Here is a 22,240-nt window from a genome sequence, read left to right as displayed (position 1 = left end):
GAAGAATGCCAAGTGTGCAAGGTCACATCACGATAAAGACTCCAGTAAGGTTTCCTGAATTTACATCAAATACTTTTTGAGCTTGGTATATAATTATGTGAAAAAGTGCATTTTTTTACTATTTCAGGGGCCATAACTTTAAAAATAAGGGGTGGAGCCAGCCAAAAAATTAGAGGTGTGCAAGTTTATATCATGATAAAGACTTTATATTAAGTACTTTTTGAGCTAGGTGCGTTACAAGGTGAAAATGTACATTTTTGACTATTTCAGGGGCCATAACTCTAAAAATAGGCGGCGGACCCAAATGAAAAATTGAAGGTGCACAAGTTCATATCATGATTAAGACTCATGCAAGGTTTAATGAATCTATAACAAATACGTTTTGAGCTAGGCATGTCAGAAGGTGAAAATGTGCATTTTTGACTACTTCAGGGGCCATAACTCTGAAAATTGGAGGCAGACCCAAATGAAAAATAGGAGGTGCGCATGTTCATATCATGATTAAGACTCATGCATGGTTTCATGAATCTATATCAAATACTTGTTGAGCTAGGCGTGTCATAAGGTGAAAATGTGTATTTTTGACTATTTCAGGGGCCATAACTCTGAAAATAGGGGTTGGAGCCAGATGTAAAATAGGAGGTACGCAAGTTCATATCATGATTAAGACTCATGCAAGGTTTCATGAATCTATATCAAATACTTTTTGAGCTAGGCGTGTCACAAGGTCAAAATGTGCATTTTTGACTATTTCAGGGGCCATAACTCTGTAAATAGGGGGTGGAGCCAGACGAAAAATAGGAGGTGCGCAAGTTCATATCATGATAAAGACTCTTGTAAGGTTTCATCAATTTATATCAAATACTTTTCGAGCTAGGCGCGTCACGAACTTCAGACGGACGGAAAGACGGACGGAAGGACGGACGCACGGACAGACGGACGGACGCACGGACAAGACCAAATCTATATGCCCCCACCACTCATGGGGGGCACAAAAACACTAAAATACATGTATATGTCGATAAGGTAGAATGGTCTTGTCGTTGCATCCATGTCGTTTCACACACTAATGACCAATATTCAAAACATTGCAACCGAAATTTTACAATATGACAATTGGATATTTATATAGATATGCCCTAGAAGAAATTTTTGCTATGCTTTAACTTTAACTTGTTTTATAATAACTTTATTTTGTTTAGAGCCACACTGGTACAGTTTAGGAAATATGGCGACACTTTTTTGTGGTGGAGTAATCTCTAAGGTATCCGTCCTTGTTACAGATAAAGGGTAATACACCGACATTCCGTAACCCATTTGGATGGTTTCCCTTAAAATGAACATCGACTCCCCACGCGGGCTTTCGAACTCACATTTGTTATTTGGGACCTGCAAATTTAACCATTTTACCACAGTTGCCCTGCAGCTTATGAACCTTGGATTTCCCCCCTGCAATTTCCTCCCTACTTTTTGAAGGAAACACGTGTAAAAGTCCCAAGAGAAACTTCCAACTTGGTTCATGAACGTATAGTTTAGATTTGTTTTGCCAGTCACAGGGGTTGTTGTTATATTGTTATTGCACTGTGATCAAATTCTTTGACGAATTTTCGTGTTGAGCCTAAAAAATAAAATATTCGGGGTCATTTATCATGTTTTTATATTGCGATATAAATGGTTTACTCAAAAAGACCAAGAGGTCTTAGTGGAAGAGCGGTTAAGACCGCTGACTTTCAATAACTTGCCCCTCACCGATGTTGGTTCAAACCTGCATTGGGACTAGAATTCTTCAGCGAGGAAGCAGCTGGCATACAAAAGGTGTTTCTACCTAGGTTCCCGCCTATGCCTTAAACAAACAAAACCCAAAAGCCTAAGCACTATGCATTATAATAAATTACATTTTTTTCACGCATACGATGTTGATTTTTATCAATAATATAAATTACACGTATTGAAAAGATAATGTTACGAAGAGAAAACATTACAATACGAAATTATCTTGCACGTTTGTCGAAAGCAAGAAATCACAGACATATCAAAATATTAGTCTTCTTCACCGAAAATGTAAGTCATGAGGGAAACAATATGATATGATAGTCAGTTTTGAAGATTTTACTTCCGAGGAACGCTGAGAATAAATTATATATATCGCTTGAGCGATTTCAAAACATTCTAATGTTCAAAATGAATTGTATTTATTCCGTTTTAAAAGATGTAGGTTATGTAGTTGAAGTCGCCGAATACATTGTAGAAGACAATACGCTGTCAAAACTAGAAACCTCAGTTACCTTTTTGATAGTTATGCTATAGACATTGCATGAGGCTTAAAAACACGTTATTTTAAACACGCTACCTCTCTATACAATTTATACCAACTATAAAGTTCCAACAACCTGTAATGAAATATGTATGAAACGTGACAACCCTATATCAGAAAGTTCTTGTATTTTTCAGGAAATACGACCCAACATTTACCTTTATCATAAAACTTCCATAGCTGTTTATAATTACGTGAGTAGTATCTATATGACCTTGGTGAATTATCTTGATTAAACGCTAAGACGTTATTTAGAGACAGTAAGAACTATGTTCTACTTCTGGAATAGTCCTTTTTGGCACTCACTGGCTAGTTATTAAAAAAAATTGAATTTTATAACAATTCATTGACCAAAAGAGCATAAAGGTTACGAATGTGCATAATTAAACATACATGTCAAAAATCAAAGAAGCACTTGCTGGAGTTACAATTATTTCCAAAACGACATCATCTGTGAGACAATAGACGTCGGCAACTGTATCATCTCAAATTGCATAGATATATTGCTAAATGTACATGTTATTTATATGAAAGGATACATATGTTGTCTTGGACTGGAATTTCTAAAATGTTTGGATTTGCGCAAGCATGGGAAGTTACTCCACTATATACTTTTCATACAGACAATTGTTAATTATCTTTCGTTTACTACAATTTGATAACATGAGGTTTATTTGCTATCGAAATTAATTTCCTCGAATGAGAGTCATGCTGTACGACTGCTCCCCACCCCCGTCCCACAAAAAAGAAGCATCTGAATAACTTATTTTCTTTTTAATGTATTCAAATGTTGGTGTAGTTTATAACCTCTCGTATGATGATAAAACGTGTTTCTACAAAAATGAACTTTCAAAATTGTTTAATAAATAATGCGTACAATTTTCAAAAAGTAGAACCAGTGCAATATTGAGCTGTACATTTTGCTACGTAACTACAACGTCTGTGCATAAATCAGAAGTAGAGATAGAATTACTTACTGTAGATATTAAGAGCATCTTTTCTTGGGATCTAACTCGTGACCTAAAGCAAGGTAGATAATGCGTGTGTGCTGTATCATCGGACCTAACCCGGCGTCCGACCGGCACAGTTTCGTTGCATCTAAAATCACACCGACACAACATTAGGTCATATCGCGGCTTTCGAGCTTTAGCCAAAAGAGGAAGACCAAAACTTTTCCATCCGGGCATTATTGCAGACACTTGTGGAAACCTGGATAGAATCAAAAACCTTTCATTATCAACCTTGATAGCTTCCACAAAGCGGTGCTCTGAACCCGCGGAAGTGAAGAGCAAATTCAAATTTAGCGACTATGCGGGCTGATTGATATAAATACATGTTTTTTTTTCATATTTGAGAAAAGACCCAAGGGCAATATCAGAAAAAAGGTATAAAAATTCTAGCAATTCATATTGAAACACCGAAATTTTAAAAAGAAATGTTTATAGTGAGTCCTTCAAAGACACAAAAGACCTTCACAGCACCCTTAAATTACTCAAAACTTCTGTTGGAATATTTTAGATGCAGAATCTTTGTAAAAGTGTAATAAACAAGAGCTGTCTGATGACAGCGCGCTCGACTATTCGAAGAATTGATTGAAGAATGGGGTCAAAATATTTCCACGGATATTCAGACAAAAGAAATAAATAGATTAGACAAACAATGTTCCTGTATTTCTTTGATTTCGATAAGTCTTGCACTAAATGGCAATGTATGAACCAATTTCAAAGTCCAAAAGGGGCCATAATTCAGTCAAAAAAATTATGTACTCTTGCTTACAGATGGATATATATCATAATGATAAACAAGTGTTTAAAGTTTAAAAGCCATATGTCGAATAGTTTTGACAAAACATGGACTTGTATGAAAACAGATCCAATTTCAAAGTCCAAAAAAGGCCATAATTCAGCCAAAATAGATGACAGAGTTATGTTCTCTTTCCTACAGATAGAGACTATTATACTGAACAAGTGATAAAAGTTTCAAAGTCATATATCAAACACTTTACAAAAAATATGAACTGGTACGAAAAACTTAACCAAGATTTCTAAGTCGAAAGGGGCCATAATTCAGCCAAAATCCTTGATGGAGTTATGTACTCTCGCCTATAACTGGACATGGTGATGGTAAACAGGTGTTGAAAGTTTCAAAGCTTTATCTCAAAAGACTTTGTCAAAATATGAACTGGTACGGAATATTAACCCAGATTTCTAAGTCAAAAAGGGCCATAATTCAGCCAAAATCCTTGATGGAGTTATGTGCTCTTGCCTATAACTGGACATGGTGATGGTAAACAAGTGTTGAAAGTTTCAAAGCTTTATCTCAAAAGTCTTTGTCTAAATATGAACTGGTACGAAAAACTTTCTAAGTCGAAAGGGGCCATAATTCAGCCAAAATCCTTGATGGATTTATATACTCTTGCCTATAACTGGCCATGGTGATGGTTAACAAGAGTTGAAAGTTTCAAAGCTTTATCTCAAAAGTCTTTGTCAAAATATGAACTGGTACGAAAAACTTAACCAATTTTTTCTAAGTCAAAAGGGGCCATACTTCAGCCAAAATCCTTAATGGAGTTATGTGCTCTTGCCTACAACTGGCCATGATGATGGTAAACAAGTGTTGAAAGCTTCAAAGCTTTATCTCGAAAGACTTTGTCAAAATGTGGACTGGTACGAAAAACTTAACCAAGGTGTGACGCCGACGCCGACACCGACGCTGAGGCCGACGCCGACGCCAACGCCGTGGTGAGTAGGATAGCTCTACTTATTCGTCGAATAGTCGAGCTAAAAATTACAGCAATCGTTGTTATTAGCACTCTTATGCTAATGGTGTCACAAAATGAGAACACTGCATTGATATTGTCTGTCACATACAAGAATAAAAAGAGCAATACTCATTACGCATACGTCACTATGACGCAAGTAAAGCCAGAAATTCTGGAGCAGAACATCATTAAAGAGGTGATCATTGTTATTTGATTGAAAGATTTATGGCAACGAAATGAGGACTTTATCATTTATCATCCCGACGATTTTGTTTTCAACTCAAGTGATCTTTGAAAATAATGTCCTGTATCTGCTTAAAGAAATATCTGATTCTATTGCAGACGTCATTTGTATTTGTGTCTAAAATGATTATGAATATATTCCGGTTACACCTATATGAGCCGCACCATGAGAAAACCAACATAGTGCATTTGCGACCAGCATGGATCCAGACCAGCCTGCGCATCCGCGCAGACTGGTCAGGATCCATACTGTTCGCTAACGGTTTCTCTAATTGCAATAGGCTTTGAAAGCGGACAGCATGGATCCTGACCAGACTGCGCGGATGCGCAGGCTGGTCCGGTTCCATGCTGGTCACAAATGCACTATGTTGGTTTGCTCATGGTGTTACTCAAATAGTATTCAGTCTTTGGCTAAAGTGAATTTTCGTCATGCTTTTGTACTTTCCTTTAACATGATACTGAATTTGCACAGAAAGTGGGAAGGCCCTGGTACATAGCTTAATGCTTTTGTTTTATAATGAAGATGAGTGCTTAGTTATGTAAAACCATCCTAGCCTTAACTGCAAGCAAAGATTCCAGAGTCCCAATTTATCAGAGCTCGCAATATTTGATTGCGGTGAACACTAGGATGGTTCTAGATGACCGAGAATTTACTTGCGTTTCGACACACTCCCCCAGGTTCTCCTAAAATGTGCTTATTTAATTCAATCTTTATAAGCTTGCACTTCGTTGAATTCCAATGAAGTTTCTTCCGTTGTCAAACAGTAACGTGTTAGTACTGATGGGATATATGCAAGAGTTGTATGCCTATAAATAGCTATGTCTTTGGTCTGGGAAACGACTGAAATTATAATAGAATACATACCAATATGTACCATAAATAACGGGCAAATATTGAGATCATGATCGCATCGTTGCGTCATTTTCAAGTTAAATAGCAATATATTTCTGTTTTGGAAGTGACAGTGTAAAGGATTTACCTATTTGGCCGAATTAAAATTTAAATATGCATTTTTTTAAGATTACCGCATCCAAAGTCTAGCGCATATGCTGTACAATATAGTGAAACCATCCCCCTACATTGGTATGTTTAAAGAAAATGTATTAAATAACGGATTTTAATGTCCGAACGTAGCGCAAGTTGCGTCAAATCCAGTTGACTGTTAACGACAGTTTATGTTTTGATATGAACATAAGTACATGTACGTGCTTAGTACATGCAGAATTTCAGAGTTAATTGTGTTTGTTACAAGCTACATGTATATGGAAAAGTAAGAATGACTAAACCCGATGATGTCAGATATTATTCGTCATGTAGCATTGTCAAGGACTGACAGATTTTCAACTGTCTACAGTTTGCTTGCCCGTTTACGAAGCAAATTTATAATTCGTCTGACCTAACCTTGATTGTAACATTTTAGAAAAAAAAAGACAACAAGTTTTCCACATGAATCAGGTGAAGGACGAATGACTTTCACTTTCTGATCGTCAGAGAGAATATTTCCCTTGCTTGGAGATCATGTACATAGCTTTTGACAAGATGTTTGTTCTAACTCAGAACTCCCAAAGAACTGTATGTACTAAATTACGATGATACATTATAAGTCGTATTCATAACAATAAAGTTGAAAATGGAGACTGCTTGCGCGAAATAGCCAAAAGCAACATCAATCATATAACTCCCTGTGCAGTACATCGCGACAAAAGTGATTTCTGCCATAAAACGATTCCTTTCTGAATTAGGTTAATTTCCTTTACTGAAGCCAGACACATAAATTCATGTTTTCTACTTGTAAGTGACGTTTCAGTTTCATTCTGTTGTATAATTTATCGGTACCATTAACTGGTAGGTTATATCATTTTTCTGAAAATCACATAAAAATAATCCTATATATTTCATTAATTACAAATTTAGCTTAAAATCACTGTCGTATAATGATTTCTGTCTAAGTTTCGTTTCAGGTTAGATAGTCACAAAGCGGTTCAAGAAAGCACATTTTAGTTAGGTAGTTAGGTTCAATGGTATTGTCTTCATATTATATTTGTGATGATCCCTCAGGCTACATAACGCATAGTTCTAGTCTGTGTTTAAAAAAACAAATCGGGGTTTAGTTTCCATCTAGGTCGGCAATACATTGAAGTGTTTAAAGATAAACACCAATGTATTCCTCCATACCGCTGTTTAAATTAGTCGTTTGTATATTTTTAACGTTAAGAATTTCTCAAAGTAAGAAGTGTGATGTTAGATTATGGTATAAGATCTTTTTGACTCCATAAAAAAGACTCTTTGATGTATAAAATATGAGTTAGCATAAATTACAGATAACATGGTTACGTTGACAACATATTCAATTTGATGTGATATAACATGAAAACAATCCTACACACAAGACAATTATTTCAAAACTCATTGTTCGATAACAGTTACACTTTAATCTGACGTACAGCTGTGCGCCAACGTAAGCTTTTTTGGAATAAATAATTCAGATACTTGCTGTAATGAAATGCCTTAAGAATGACTTTCCTGAATAGGACACTTTTATTTTTCTACATGCTCATATAGAATGTAATTAAAACATGGATTTTCAAAGCATCATAATATTATTCTATTATATAGCTATTTGGATAAACTACTCAAGTTTAGCCATTGAAATAAAAAAAAAAACGTTTGTACGATTAATTTGACCAAAAGACTTTTAAAAAGTTTTCAGAATGGGAGTCTGCGGAGAATCAAATAATTGATGACACTTTGTTGCAAATTGAAAAAACCTACCTTGAATACGTGAAAGTCTTAATTCATTCATCATGTATCACATGGTCAAATAAAATGTATATATTTCCTAATTACTAGCCCATGTTTAAAGACAACACTAAATTTGGAGCTGACATGTTCTTTATTTTTAAAATCATTTCACTCGCAAATATTTTGCTATTATACCCAAAGACCTTAACGATAGTAGCATTTCTAATAGAATAGTTGCTGTTGAATGCTAGGCATGTTTATTCTATCGTATCAAGTATTTAGACATTTTCTTGGTGTTCGGATAAATGTCGTTATGCCATGACTGTTCTGAACTACCATTATTATATGAACAAAGACCCATATGTCAGTACTTCGTATGGATTGCGATATTAATTAAACAATCAGAAAAAATCACTACAGTACTGTTATTATAAACGCTCTGAACTGAAAGCATTCCCTTTCCCAGTAAGCTTTCAGCAGACGAATAAATCTGTCTAATATCAGCTATTCATTTTTTTGATATTATTTTAACTCAATAAGTGGTATTTACCTACTATCTAGTTAATGAATTTTTTTCTGCGTAAGTTTTTGTTTGAACACATTAAGTGAATGGAGCTCTATTATAACAGAATATTTACACCAAACAAGCAAAAGAAATAAATTAAGAAGTTGACGAACCTCTAATGGATGAGAATTTAACCAAGTTAATTTGTTGTCTTTCAGTTCATAAACATATCCTTAATATTCATAATAATCTGCTTTTCATACAGACATAGAAGAGAAAAGAAATGTACGAAGAGAAAGCATCTATCACTTATTTCCTGCAATATTCGTGGCAATAATCGTTGTCACTAAAGAGGTCATGGAATGGCAGTTCTTAAGGGAGGTTCAGAAATTGCTCCTTTTAAGGGATGTTCTGATAAGGCTGTTACTGAGGGAAAGACATAATCCAGAGAAATGAATATGACCTTGAGCTGACAAATTATGCCAGACTGTCACAAACGCAATTACTTGGTATATAAAAACGATGCATTAGCCTAAGACATAATTGTCCTTTTCTATAGCAAATAATGAACTACCAGTTTCTACAGGGGGAAAATACTCATAATTATAATTTACAAAAGCTGCAAAAACAAGTAAGAAATATTTGAAATCACGAAATCATGAATTTTAAACGAAGCAGCGTATGAAAATGCATTCAAAACTAAGTCTAAAACGAGCGTATTGAAACTTTTACACTGAGTTTGTATTGTTATATCTCACAAACATATTCTTTGACCGCTTCAATAAGTATGTCTCCTCCTGAGTAATCTTGGTGTTCACTCATTGTGTAGTTTTTATAACATAAAAACCTTTTTGCACCACCAGAGGCAATCATACGAAAGACCCGTGGTGACATTTCAACTTCATTATTTCACGATTTCTGCTTCCTGATTTCACGATTTCAACTTCATGAATTAACGATTTCAGGATTTCCACTTCATGAATTCACGATTTCACGAATTCACGATTTCACGAAAAAACTTCACGATTTCTTTTAGAAATCGTGAAATCGTGAATTCAAGAAGTGGAAATCGTGAATTCAGGAAGCAGAAATCGTGAAATCGTGAATTCATGAAGTGGAAATCGTGAAATCAAGAAATCGTGAAATCATGAAATCGTGAAATCGTGAAGTTTTTTCGTGAAATCGTGAATTCGTGAAATCGTGAATTCATGAAGTGGAAATCGTGAAATCGTGAAGTGGAAATCGTGAATTCAGGAAGCAGAAATCGTGAATTTGTGAATTCATGAAGTGGAAATCGTGAAATCAGGAAGCAGAAATCGTGAAATAATGAAGTTGAAATGTCTTCGTACAATCTATCATCAAGTGTTATGTACTCATTTTTCAAATTAAGGTTAACGTACGCATGTATACAAAATCAAATTCCCTTCAAAGGAAATACGGATATGTGATATATGTGTCTACGTGACATTTTTTTCCGGGTTAATGATTAGGAAAGTAGTTAGTACCGTTGATTAATGAGTAAGCAGAAGCTGGGCTAATTAGACACGGATCGCTTTGTTAGCAAACCGTTCAAAATATCTGTCATGCGAATAATGTAATGACATTAAGTACAAGATGAAAACTATCGAGCCTTCTATAAATCTATGAAGAGAATTAGCTTAGCCTGATATGTAAGGCAACTTAGTTGAGAAATGTTGTAATTTACACATAGCCATAATACAGAAGTTGGAAGATCATTATTTCACCATACCGAAAATGTACAAATGTATGTTCTGAAAATAAACTAAATTTCATTGACCGAAACCGCCCATCATTTTTCAAAATATATTTCATGTTTAATGGTTAGTGGGTTTTTTCCATTAAACATGACTTTCTAAAACCTAAACTACTTTTATAGCGTATGTATGGAGAAAGGTTGTAACGACATTTGTAACTACAATTTCACCAATGTCGGTATACGTAGTTTGTCGACTTTGGGAAGGCTACACTTCCCAATGCCTCTCACGTGACCGGCATGTCCCGGGTTGAGCGAAACGAATTGGCCCATGGACGTATACACATTTCGAACGACAAAAAATGATTAACTACCTTTATAGTGTTACAAAAACTCCACCCTCTGGCTGCACTGGTCCTATTCACCTGGAGAATGGATCATGTTTTGGAGAAGTATATGCAAACAAGTGACACTTTATTTCTTAAAACTCAAGAAAATTACAAAAAAAAACTAATTACTTTACTTTAAACACAATAATGTGAAACACATACATGGGTATACTTGGGTAAACAATATAAAAATATGGAAAAAAAAAAAAAACAACACCTACTTAGGAATTTCTTTTTTTTTTAGCGGAAACAAGCAATTTATACTTTCCCTGTTTACGTCTTTACGGAATGAATGAAAACCAGGTAGATCTACATAAATATATATATATTATGGTAAAATAAAGGATTCATTATGAAGTTCGGTACCAATGAAAGTGATTCTTTATTAATATCCTACATAAATTCAGGACTATGAATAACGAAAGACATGGAATCCCTTCTATACCATTTCAGTATGTACCGTAATTAGTAGGAAAAAATCAGGAAAAATTCACAGCTTTGTTAAGAAGAATTAAGCTATACTGGCCGTTTCCCTTGACTGGCCTCTTAACACAGGTTGGACCGTACACGCAGTGATATTAAACCAAACGAGATAAATAAAAACCGTTAAGGAATGTATACACTTTTAAACTGTACTATTTATCGCATTTGTAAGTAGATACATTTTTGAAAAATAAGTGAGTTATGGAACGCAGAACTGACAAGTTCAAATCAGTTAATGCCCAGAGGGAAAGTGTGACATTTTTGTGGTGAAATTTGTTAACAAACAGACGATGTTTTTAAGATGTAAAAAAAAACCCACAGAATTTCACAAAGTACAATTTGTTGAGAAAGCTAATGCTGGATAGAGAATGATCTCTGCTACCCGTATATATGTATAAGTATGGGAAAATATCTAGAAATATGAGGAAATCAAAGAAAACAATTTCAGGACTTGACTGTGGCTTTCTTTTCTATTGCACTGGTATAACATGGACAGGATTATGAATATCAAACGGTGTTCACTCACCATTTCACTCTATAAACAGATTGTTTCCCTTGTGCAAAGATGGCTTAGGGTAAGACTCTACTTATCATGTCAAACATGCACATTTGTTGAAGACTTTTTTTGTAAATACGAAGTATTAGAAAAGAAAATGCATTATTTCGTATTTACGAAAAAAAATCAATGTAATATTTAAAATGAAAATAAAGATTATTCTTAATTAGGAAAACATACTTCCTTAAAACGAAATATTATTCCGTAAATATGAAATAATATTACGTAAAAACGAAATAACATTTTAATTACGAATCCTATGACTGTTACATTTAAAATAACAGTGTAGAATGTCTTTTCACGGGCTCCGAAGACATTTATAAGACATTATTAGAAAACAAATATTACTTTTGATTTTTTAAGTGACAAAATACATTGTACATAAAAGCTAATTTTAAGCTGCTTGATTTAGTTAATTAGTGCATAAATTCTGTCGTGTTCAAGTACAGGTCTTTAAAAATAAAAATAAAATAATAATAAAACACGCGTAATTATCACGATCAGTCTACCGTTATATTTCAATACACTACATGTTTTTACACTTGTAAATTTTTAAAGCATACAGTAACTACAGTCCATAAAATAAACAAACGTGTTTGTAAACATGGACAGATCCAAACGGAAGGGGAAGAAGCATTTTATGGAAATATTTTGATGGCAAAATACAATACATATCCGTGGCCCTGACCAACCTATAAACCGGGCAAGTCTATCCTATAAGTGCAACGCAAGTCTATCCTATAAGTGCAACAACACGGTTGACCCATTTAAACGAACTGTAAATATTAATTACAAATAATACCAAAATGCTGTTTGCGTCGATAGTATGTCCTTGATCTAAGTATCATAAAAGTTAAACACACATTCGCCGCTCCATACAATCGTTTTTCGTATCCGCCATTTTTGAGGTTGTCGCCAAGGCATACATGTAAAGAGGATAGTTAATTAATTAAACATTGTGCAAGTAAGTAAAATGTTGTAATGTTCGTTTTATAATGACAAGAACTATGATATGTATTAATAGTTGAAAGGTTTTATAAAACAAAACACATATACTAAAGGACTATGCTGTTTTGAAATGGTACGAATTAGGTGGGTGGGGTACATGATATTATGTGAGGAACTTCGAAGTTATTTAAATGTGACAATACGTTAAAACCATGAAGTACTGAACTCTTTCTTTTTCGGTACAAGTATCCTATAGATTCTATAAATGCGAAAACTATAACATGCATAATAAAGCTGAACTATCCGTGTAAATGAGCTGAGCGCTATTTTTCTATTTCCATTTATTACTTTTCTAAACAAAACACATTACAATGAACAAGGTGTCGGCAAAATTTGTCTTTTTTTGCACATACCTCTACACATTAAAGAAGTCCGTACTATAGGTATGGTGTGCGAGAAGGTCTTGCGTAGAGCGTATTTAATATAAACGATGATCGTTTTAAGACATGTTAGACAGTAAGAAAGCAAACGTTTCGTACGTATTATTATTTAGCCTGGATGATTTTGCACTGTGACTGATACTTTTTACACTTAATTCGACAAGTACATACACATTACACTAGAAAGAGCGTTCTTATAGTGTTTTTTTTTCATTGTAACATTCCAATATGAAAACTGAAACATATATCAGATAATTTCACAGACACAATGCACGTATTGGACGGACATTTTATTGATGAGGAGGAACAGTATCGGTAAAGTTTAACTAAAACCACTAAAAAACAAACAAAAAGGAAATATGTTTACAACGATGAAGGTTGTTCCCTTGCTCTGGATTGTCCATATTTTGAATTAATCCATTGACTCAGAGCAACTGGTTTATTTACCTGGATATTTCGGCTATATCGCATAACCTTCATCAGCTAACTGCACTTGTTTCTGGTCAGTGGGTGTTACACCAGGAGATGGCCTCCCCAAAATTCATAAGAAAGATGCCCCATTGAGACCCATTTTGTCCAGTACTGGAAGTGTCATGTACCCAGTTGCCGAACAGTCACAGTCATTGGTCCCCTCATTGGCAAAACAGAACACCACATTGTAAATAGTGTAGCCTTCGTACAGAAAATAAAGAATCTGGAAGACCCACCCACAAATAAACTTGTGTCTTATGATGTGTCGGTTCTGTTTACCAGCATTCCAGGTAGTAATCAGAGACAAATTGGAACAGGACAGTGAGCTAAATAAAAGGACAACAATATCAGTAAGCAGCCTGTGTGACCTCTTGGAAATGCTGCTTAACAGTACATATTTTATCAATAAAGGACACTATTACCAATAGAAACAAGGAGCGGCGATGGGGTCCCCGGACTCTCCCATTGTAGCAAACCTCTACATTGACGTTTTGAGAGAGATTTGTTGGACACTGCAAGGAACCCTCCTTCCCTATAGTTTAGATATGTAGACGGCAGAATGACCAAACTCCATGAATACCACAATACCGGGGTCACGTGATGATATTCGAGCGTAATGGACGTACTTTTGAACTGCGGACAAAGAAAATGATAAAATTGTGATTTTAAAGCGTTTTAGAAATCTTATCGGAAATAATAATATTACCACATTGGAGATAAACATGTGACTTATTAATCCAGTATGGGAGATAGGAAAAAAAGGAAAAATAGAAATAGTAGTGGCAATGACAACGGTGATATCAACAATAGAAAAGTATTCAAACAGAGAGGCCCGTCAGGTGATCTGGATCTAAATTCAAATACTTCTAACATTTCAGTAAGTGATGTTTTGAACTAAACTAACGCTGTTTTATATAGTGATTCAAATGAAAGCTGTGTTTTCGACTTGAAAGTGGACTCAGACATTATGCAATCTGCTGATGATTCTGTTGCTGCTGAGATAATGGCCTCAAGTAATGATAAAGAACCTTCAAATAAGTATCTTATGAACTGCTCACAAAGTATAAGTGCAACACTAGGTGCAGTGGAAAAAAAGCTCAGTGCTTTAGAGCAACTTTAAAAGCAAATGTCCGGATTTGAAAAAGAACTGAAAAGCATTTGGTTGGCGATTGATGACAGAGCCAAAAAAATTGAAGAACGAATGTCCAAGCTGGAGTATAAAGTTGACGGTGCTGACATAGGCTCAGCCTTGATAGCCAGTAAGGTGGACGAGCAGGAGAAGGCCCGGGATAATTTACGCGAGCAAGTGTCCTACCTTAAATCGCAATCTATGCATAATAATTGAATATTTACTAACATTCCAGAGGACAACTCTATCTGCAGTTAACCCCCGGAAGTCACGGAATTAAATTTACGTCACCATCTACAGGAAACACTGAAAATAGCAAAGGAGACCGCGGACAGTATTCGTTTTGAGCGAGTACACAGGTCACCAGGTCAGCCTGTATCCGGTAAAGTGCGCACAATTGTGGCAAAGTTTACATACTTTAAGGATCGCGAAGTAGTGCGTAGGCAGTGGAAAAACTTAAGTGGTACGTATTTTAATATGTATGAACTATTTCCACAGGAAGTGATCGCTAAACGTAAGAAGCTAGTACCCAAGATGAAGGCAGCTAGGAGTGAAGGAAAAAGGGCATGGATAGCGTATGACACGCTATACATAGATGGCAAGCCTGTTAAGGAGTAGGGATGCGCCGGAGATGAGCTATCCGTCTTATCTTGGAACGTGCATGGACTTACTTCAGATAAGAAAAGCAGTAACGAGTTTGTAAATATTATACCTAGTCACGATATTTGTTTTTATATGAATCATGGACCAATAGTTCAAGTAATGTTTCTCTTAATGGTTTTGTAGCGCATAATTTCTATAGAAAATTCCAAAATAAAAATGCACGCAGGTGTAGTGCGGTATACTATAAAGAGCATTTAAAAGAAGGCATTCAGATAATAAAAAATCCCCGCTATACAATAATTTTGTTAAAATTAGATCATACATTTTTTAACATTGACGAAGATATTTATTTATGTAGTGCATATATTTTGGGTGAAGATTCACCTACGTATAATATACTAAACATCGATTTGTTTGATACTTTAGAAAATGATGTTTTTACATATGATAATTTGGGTGTTGTTTATCTTTTAGGGTATTTTAAAAGCAGAGTAGGGAATAAGTATGATTTTATTATCCATGATAAATTTAATACTGCCATTGATGACTCAGATTATGAACCAGATATTACCCCTGCCAGGGCCACTATTGACTGTAAACATAATAGCCACGGTATTAAATTGTTAGACCTTTGTAAGTCATCATGTTTACGTATTGTTTACGGCTGTATAGGGGATACTAATCAATATACGTATATTTCACATAACGGTACGTCTGTCATTAACTATTTATTATTTAGTGTACGTAATTTTTCATTGATCAATGATTTTAGTATCAGATCATTTAATGAAAGGAGCGATCATGCCCCGTTACACCTGTCGTTTTTGTGCAATAATAAACAAGATAAAAATGTTAGCTATTATGAGGTTAAGTACAAGTGAAATGATGCCTTTAAGCAACAATTTCGTTCAGGGATTACTGCTAATCTGCCTTTATTGGATAACATTGTTAATACATTAGATTGTAGAAGTAGACAGTCTGTCAATAATGGACTCAATAGTTTTGCAGATGTATTACGCAGTGTCGCTGATCCCTTATTTTTAAAAAAAATGTAAATTTAAGAATGTTCATTATTTTGAAGCAGAAACATCGATAAATCATCCCGATTGGTTTGATAAGGATTGTGTTGAAGCAAGAAATGTATATTTAGAGTCACTGAGATTGTTTAATTGCAATAAAACTGATGAAAATAGAATACAATTATGTGATCATAAATCTTATTATAAAAATGTCTTACGTAAAAAGAACAATATTCATTAAAAAGAAAATGTTTGAAATAGAAAATTTAAAGAAAAGTAAACCAAGAGATTTTTGGAAATTGTTTAAAAAGGGTTCGGTCAAGCTTGGAAATAAAATACCATTAGAACAATTCAGAGAATATTTCTCTAACATAAGCAATGAACTGTTTGGTTGTTACAATGATGAGACTGAAGATTGTTGTGAGAATAATGATTTTAGTAATCCAAATGTATCATTCCCTGAAATTAGACCAGCCAATATTTTATCAGCTGTGAAGTTATTGAAGCGTAGTAAAGCTTATGGTAGTGACTGTCGTTTAAATGAATATTTCATTGAAAGTGAAGATATTTTATCCTCTCGTTTAAGTGATTTATTTAATTGTATTTTGATTTCGGGATATTTTCCCGATAAGTGGTCAGAAGGTATGATAATTCCTTTGCATAAGAAAGGTAGTCAGTCAGATGTTAATAATTATAGAGGTATAACACTTGTTAGCTGTTGGTCAAAATTGTTTACTACTATTATCAATACACGGATTGAGAAATTTTTTAATGAACATAACACAATTTCGGATGCCCAGTTCGGATTTCGTAAAGGAAGGTCTACTGTAGACGCTATATTTATACTTACATCACTAGCTCAAAAATATTTTTAAATGAAAATAAAAGACTATATGTTATATTTGTTGATATGATGAAATGTTTTGATACTATCTATAGAAATGGATTATGGTTGAAAATGTATAAATGTGGAATACAAGGTAGGTTACTTAGAATAATACGCCGTGATATGTGCGAAAAAGTTAAGTTTTGTGTTAAATCATGTTCTAACTATTCTGATTATTTTCAATATGCTGTCGGCTTACGTCAAGGGGAGGTAATGTATCCTCTATTATTTTCTCTTTTTGTAGAGGATCTTGAGTTATATCTACAAAATAATGCCGAGTCCGGTCTGCTTTTAGATGATATAGTCCTAATACTTCTTTTGTTTGCAGATGATATGGCTATTATTGGTAAAACACCAGAAGAAACACAAGAACTTTTAGATCTTCTTTATTTATACTGTAATAACTGGGGTCTTAAAGTAAACACGTCGAAAACGAAAATTATGGTCTTTCGTAAAAGAGGTGGACTATTAGCCACTGAGCATTGGACCTGTAATGGCCAAGTAATCGAAGTAGTTAATGATTTTAATTATCTTGGTAATACATTCAATTACACGGGTAAATTTATATTAAATCAAGAGCAAATTGATCGGTAAAGCTTTAAAAGCCATGAATGTGCTTTTGTATAAATGTAAGGAATTTGATCTCAGTCCCAAAACATTATGTCAACTATTTGATGCTTTTGTATCATCTAAATTGAATTATTCATGTGAAATTTGGAGCTATTCTAAGTCCAAAGAAATTGAAAGAATACATGTAAAATTTTACAAAAAGTTACTGAAAGTGAGACCAAATACATGTAATGCCAGTGTCTGGTGAACCTACCAAGAAAGACAACAAAACAGAACTACGATCAGACCAAAAAGGACCAAATTATCGGTATCTCTTACATTCGAGGAACTTCGGAAACATAACACATGATTTTTAAAAAAACATGGTGTGAACATTTACCATCAGCAATTCTATTTCATTCGCACACAGGTCACACATGTGAAAGATAAGACAGACAAGATGAAAAAATGTGGGATTTTTAATTATGTGAAATGTGAACAATGCAACAGTGACTAGGTGAAACCGGAAGGTCCTTAGAGACAAGAACGAAAGAATATGGGTCTCGTTCCAACTCGGCACTATATGAACATTGTGATCAAGCTGGACACCATATTGACGCCCACTTAAGTGTTGATGTCAGAGGACACACATCTGAAACGGCGGGTGAAGGAAGCCATACTTATCAAGCGGCGGCGACCATCACTCAACCTGGACGAGGGGTTAGAGCTTCTAGCGGGGTACAACCCTCTCCTGGTGTCACGTGACAGCTCAAAGTCACGTGACACCCACTGACCAGAAATCAGGCAGTTAGCTGATGAAGGCTATGCGATATAGCCGAAATATCCAGTTAAATAAACTAATTGCTCTGAGTAAAATATGGAAATATGTTTATTTTACATGTAAGATCTAAGCATTAACTCCCTCGTGAAAATATAATGCATGTGGCGTTCACTGTTGATGTATAATAGTGTAATATTATATTTTGACATTCAACTGAAACAAACAAATACCCTTTGTATATTCATTTAGAAAAAAAAAGAAACAAACAAGCAAAAACGAGAAAAATGTTTATCTACTTTATTTTGTTGGGCTTGCAGTCTAGAGACACCAACCTTTGATATATGGCTTCCTTACATGGACAATTTTACACCTCATTTGAGGTTTCGATCCCACATAGGTGATGGTCACGGAATGCGAAGACAGCAACCTTAATCATTCTATCATAGAGGCACCTATAGATTTTTATATATTAATATAAACTGATAAATTCAGTCTCCGTTTTTCTTTTGCCAGTATTAAGCTTAAATATTCAATTAAATTTCGTCAACATATAAAATTACAAATGGTTTGTCCAATACATCATACTTTTGATTACAAAAGTTAACACACCACGAGGGTCGGAATGCACGCAAATTTCGTTCTTATACGTACATGTGAATCCACGTGTTTGAAATAAAAGTAACTGTTTTCATTTTCGTGGGTGGAAAAGATTGAACTGTGATTGTCAATGTTCCCGATACAGAATACATAGTAAGAGATTGTTAATTTATTGTATTAATGTTCTAATAACCTTTTACACTGATTTCGAGGACAAGTATAGATAAATGTTGTTGGGTGGAAAAAGATAGGCCCAGAATTTAAACTTAAAGCCATATTGCAATAAAAACAGTATTCGTTATTTTTTCGCAGTTTAAAGCTAAGAGTATTAGAATTAAAGGAAATCAAACATATCTTTAAAAAAATCCCGATCTCTCATCACTTGCTTGGTCGCATGTTTACAAATTTAATGTTAGTAGGCCGTGCTGTCCGTGAAGCCGTGTTTGTCGACACTTTGGATTTATTTCGTAATTATAATAAAGGAAAGATCGGACAGTGGGAAGTTATAAAATAAGTGATGATTTCTTTAAATTAGAAATTGAATCGTATTATACAAGAAGGTAACTCCTTTTATTTCGTTGACTGAAGAAAACATGGCGGCCATATTTTTGTAAAAAAAATCGGTGCACGTGTGGTTTATGTTAGACGGTTTACCGACGTTTTCTTAGGAAACTAACGCTCAGCTCATTTACACTGACATTTCCTTGATTGATAAATATGTATGTTGTATAAATATGAGCGACGTACGGTACAAAATACCTGTCCCGAAAATTTCTATGCATTTTCTTCTAGTACACTGTTGGGACACGCTTTGGGTGTCACTGATACTTAATAATTTAGTTAGACAGACTTCTTTTCAACATGGTTTAGTTGTTTTATCCCGATGCATTTCTTTTGTTGTTTCGACGATCTCACTTAGGAATTTTACATTGTCAAAATGGCATAGGCCTTAAAACAGGATTTCTATGACATAAATCTGTCAGACAGATAGCCGTGCATGGAAAAAATGAGTTGTCATGTAATTTGTAATTATTGACATTTGAGACAAAATGGCATTAGGTTTATTTTGCTAATAACAGAACTAATTAGAAGTTGATGGAATTAATCATTAACTCATTTGAACTTGAGCTGTCACTAAATGTGATAAATACCCCCGACCACTGCTCTGCCAGAGGAAGAAAGTGATTTTCAAAAACATCAAGGAGGGGAAGGGTGTGTAAGTCAAATGACCTTAAGTTTTTATACATTAACCAGGCGAACTGTTGTAGGTAAGGAATAAATATGGTGATGGTGCGGTTATAAATGCGCAAACGACCCTTTCCCGCCTCTTAAGAATAATGTTATATTCAGTCTTCATAATGATCCTTGAAATGTTTCAATGCAATCCGTGTAAAATGAAATATAATTGCTGCATAACCTTCATAGCGTATGGATGCCCCAGTGCCCCAATCTGTCAACCCAAGCAAATTATGTCATGTGCAACTACACTTCATAGTGATCATTCGAATAAGGTTTCATAGGAATTACTTTAAAACGGAGGAAATACTTTGCTCCACAAACCTAAGGAGGAGATAGGGCACGGATGCCCCAATTCCCCACGCAACGACCCCCACCCCTGCTAAATTGGTCCTTCAAGGAAAAATATGTTCTCTGATAAAAAAACTTAGAGCGAATATTATTTTATGACCTTCTAATGGTTTCAATTTGCAGTTAAATGGAAAGTATATTGATAGTTTTCACTGCTAAATTATCAGATATATTTCTGTTTTATATTTTTAAAAATCCTTAAAAACATGACATTGTAATGAAACGTTTTCTTTGCAGCGACGCTTGAGGGGATAATTCTGCTGGCTTATTAGTGATATAACAATTTGGAACCGTAGGAAAAGATGTCATTTTAACAGTCCTCAGAACATACGTGTGATGCAAAGGGTTCTGATAAACGTTGGAATGTGATTCTAGCTTCGTTGAAAATTATGGTTTGTATATCCTATTTCTTATTCACAATCTTTGTCAAATACATATGTACATATTTTCCCACAAGAATTTTACAAAAAGAATTAATTTATAATATTTACTAACGAAGTTTAAGAATATGTGTATAGGAAAGTGATTTTCTTTTCATACGAACTACAAGAAAATGAAATCATCTCTCATTCTGTCAGTGTTAAATTTGAATTTGCAAAACAAAATTCAAGAATAAAATAACACATGTAGAATTAAATGATGGACTATTTCGAAATAAAAGAAAATTTCTCTCCCCAAGTGTAAAATTTCTATATAAAATTACAGAAAAAAATCTGCAAAGAACAGACAAAGATACAACTTTCAATACTATACGGACAACTGGCTCTGAATATAGCAATATCCGAAACATATAGACCAAAAACGCCATATATTGTTGTGCTAGTCTACAGTCTTAAACATCCAAATATTTCGTACTGTATGGGACAATTCCCTATTCCTTTTGTCCTTTTGCATTGCTTGTATATTGCCTTAAATGTGTGCAGACAACAGTAAATACAAGACATACAAGACAAAAATGGCGATGACTTTCTTATTTCTGAAGAATCTTTTTTTGGTCTGAGCACTTAACTTCTAAGTTTTGAACATTTCCTATCCAATGCATTCGATTCAACATTTGATGAGTAGCTTTTTGTGGATTTTTTATTGCGCTTGGAGAAAACAAATTACATAATTATACAAAATCGTGGCATGAAGTTACGAATTACGTTTATCAAATATGATCAAAAGGCATGAACCTCTCTTTAAACATATATTTCATTGTATCCTATTCACTATACTTAGTTTTATTCCAGTCTTTGATCTTTCTTTATTTTAGGTAAAAGTTCAAGAATAGGATCATGAAAACTGATTAAGGTGTATAAATAGGTCAAAAAAGAACAGGAAAAACATGAAAAGAGGTAGCGTGTGAATTTTATTGATTTTACATTATATATTTTTCCTGTGTATTTCTAACAGACACATGAAACTGAAAAAAAAAATAGCTTTAAAATCAATAATAGTAAACATTTGAACAAAAATGTATAAAAAAAACTTTTAAAACTACACATGTACACATGTGAAGTTTATGTTATTGTTGATAACC

At 34.3% G+C, this 22,240-nt stretch overlaps 1 protein-coding gene across 1 annotated transcript in view; it reads left to right on the top strand.

Moving 5' to 3' along the window:
* The first annotated feature begins 12,571 nt into the window (after positions 1–12,571).
* Positions 12,572–22,240, top strand: part of LOC123559705 (sterile alpha motif domain-containing protein 9-like) — a 34,400-nt gene continuing 24,731 nt past the window's right edge. The window contains 3 exon segments of the mRNA XM_053552439.1: positions 12,572–12,672; positions 20,956–21,110; positions 21,974–22,055. Coding sequence (XP_053408414.1) covers positions 22,046–22,055 — 10 coding nt within the window. The 5' untranslated portion in view covers positions 12,572–12,672; positions 20,956–21,110; positions 21,974–22,045.

This window comes from Mercenaria mercenaria, chromosome 10 (assembly GCF_021730395.1).
Source record: "Mercenaria mercenaria strain notata chromosome 10, MADL_Memer_1, whole genome shotgun sequence".
In the NCBI taxonomy this organism is placed as follows: domain Eukaryota; kingdom Metazoa; phylum Mollusca; class Bivalvia; order Venerida; family Veneridae; genus Mercenaria; species Mercenaria mercenaria.
This window is presented reverse-complemented; position numbering and strand designations above follow the sequence as displayed.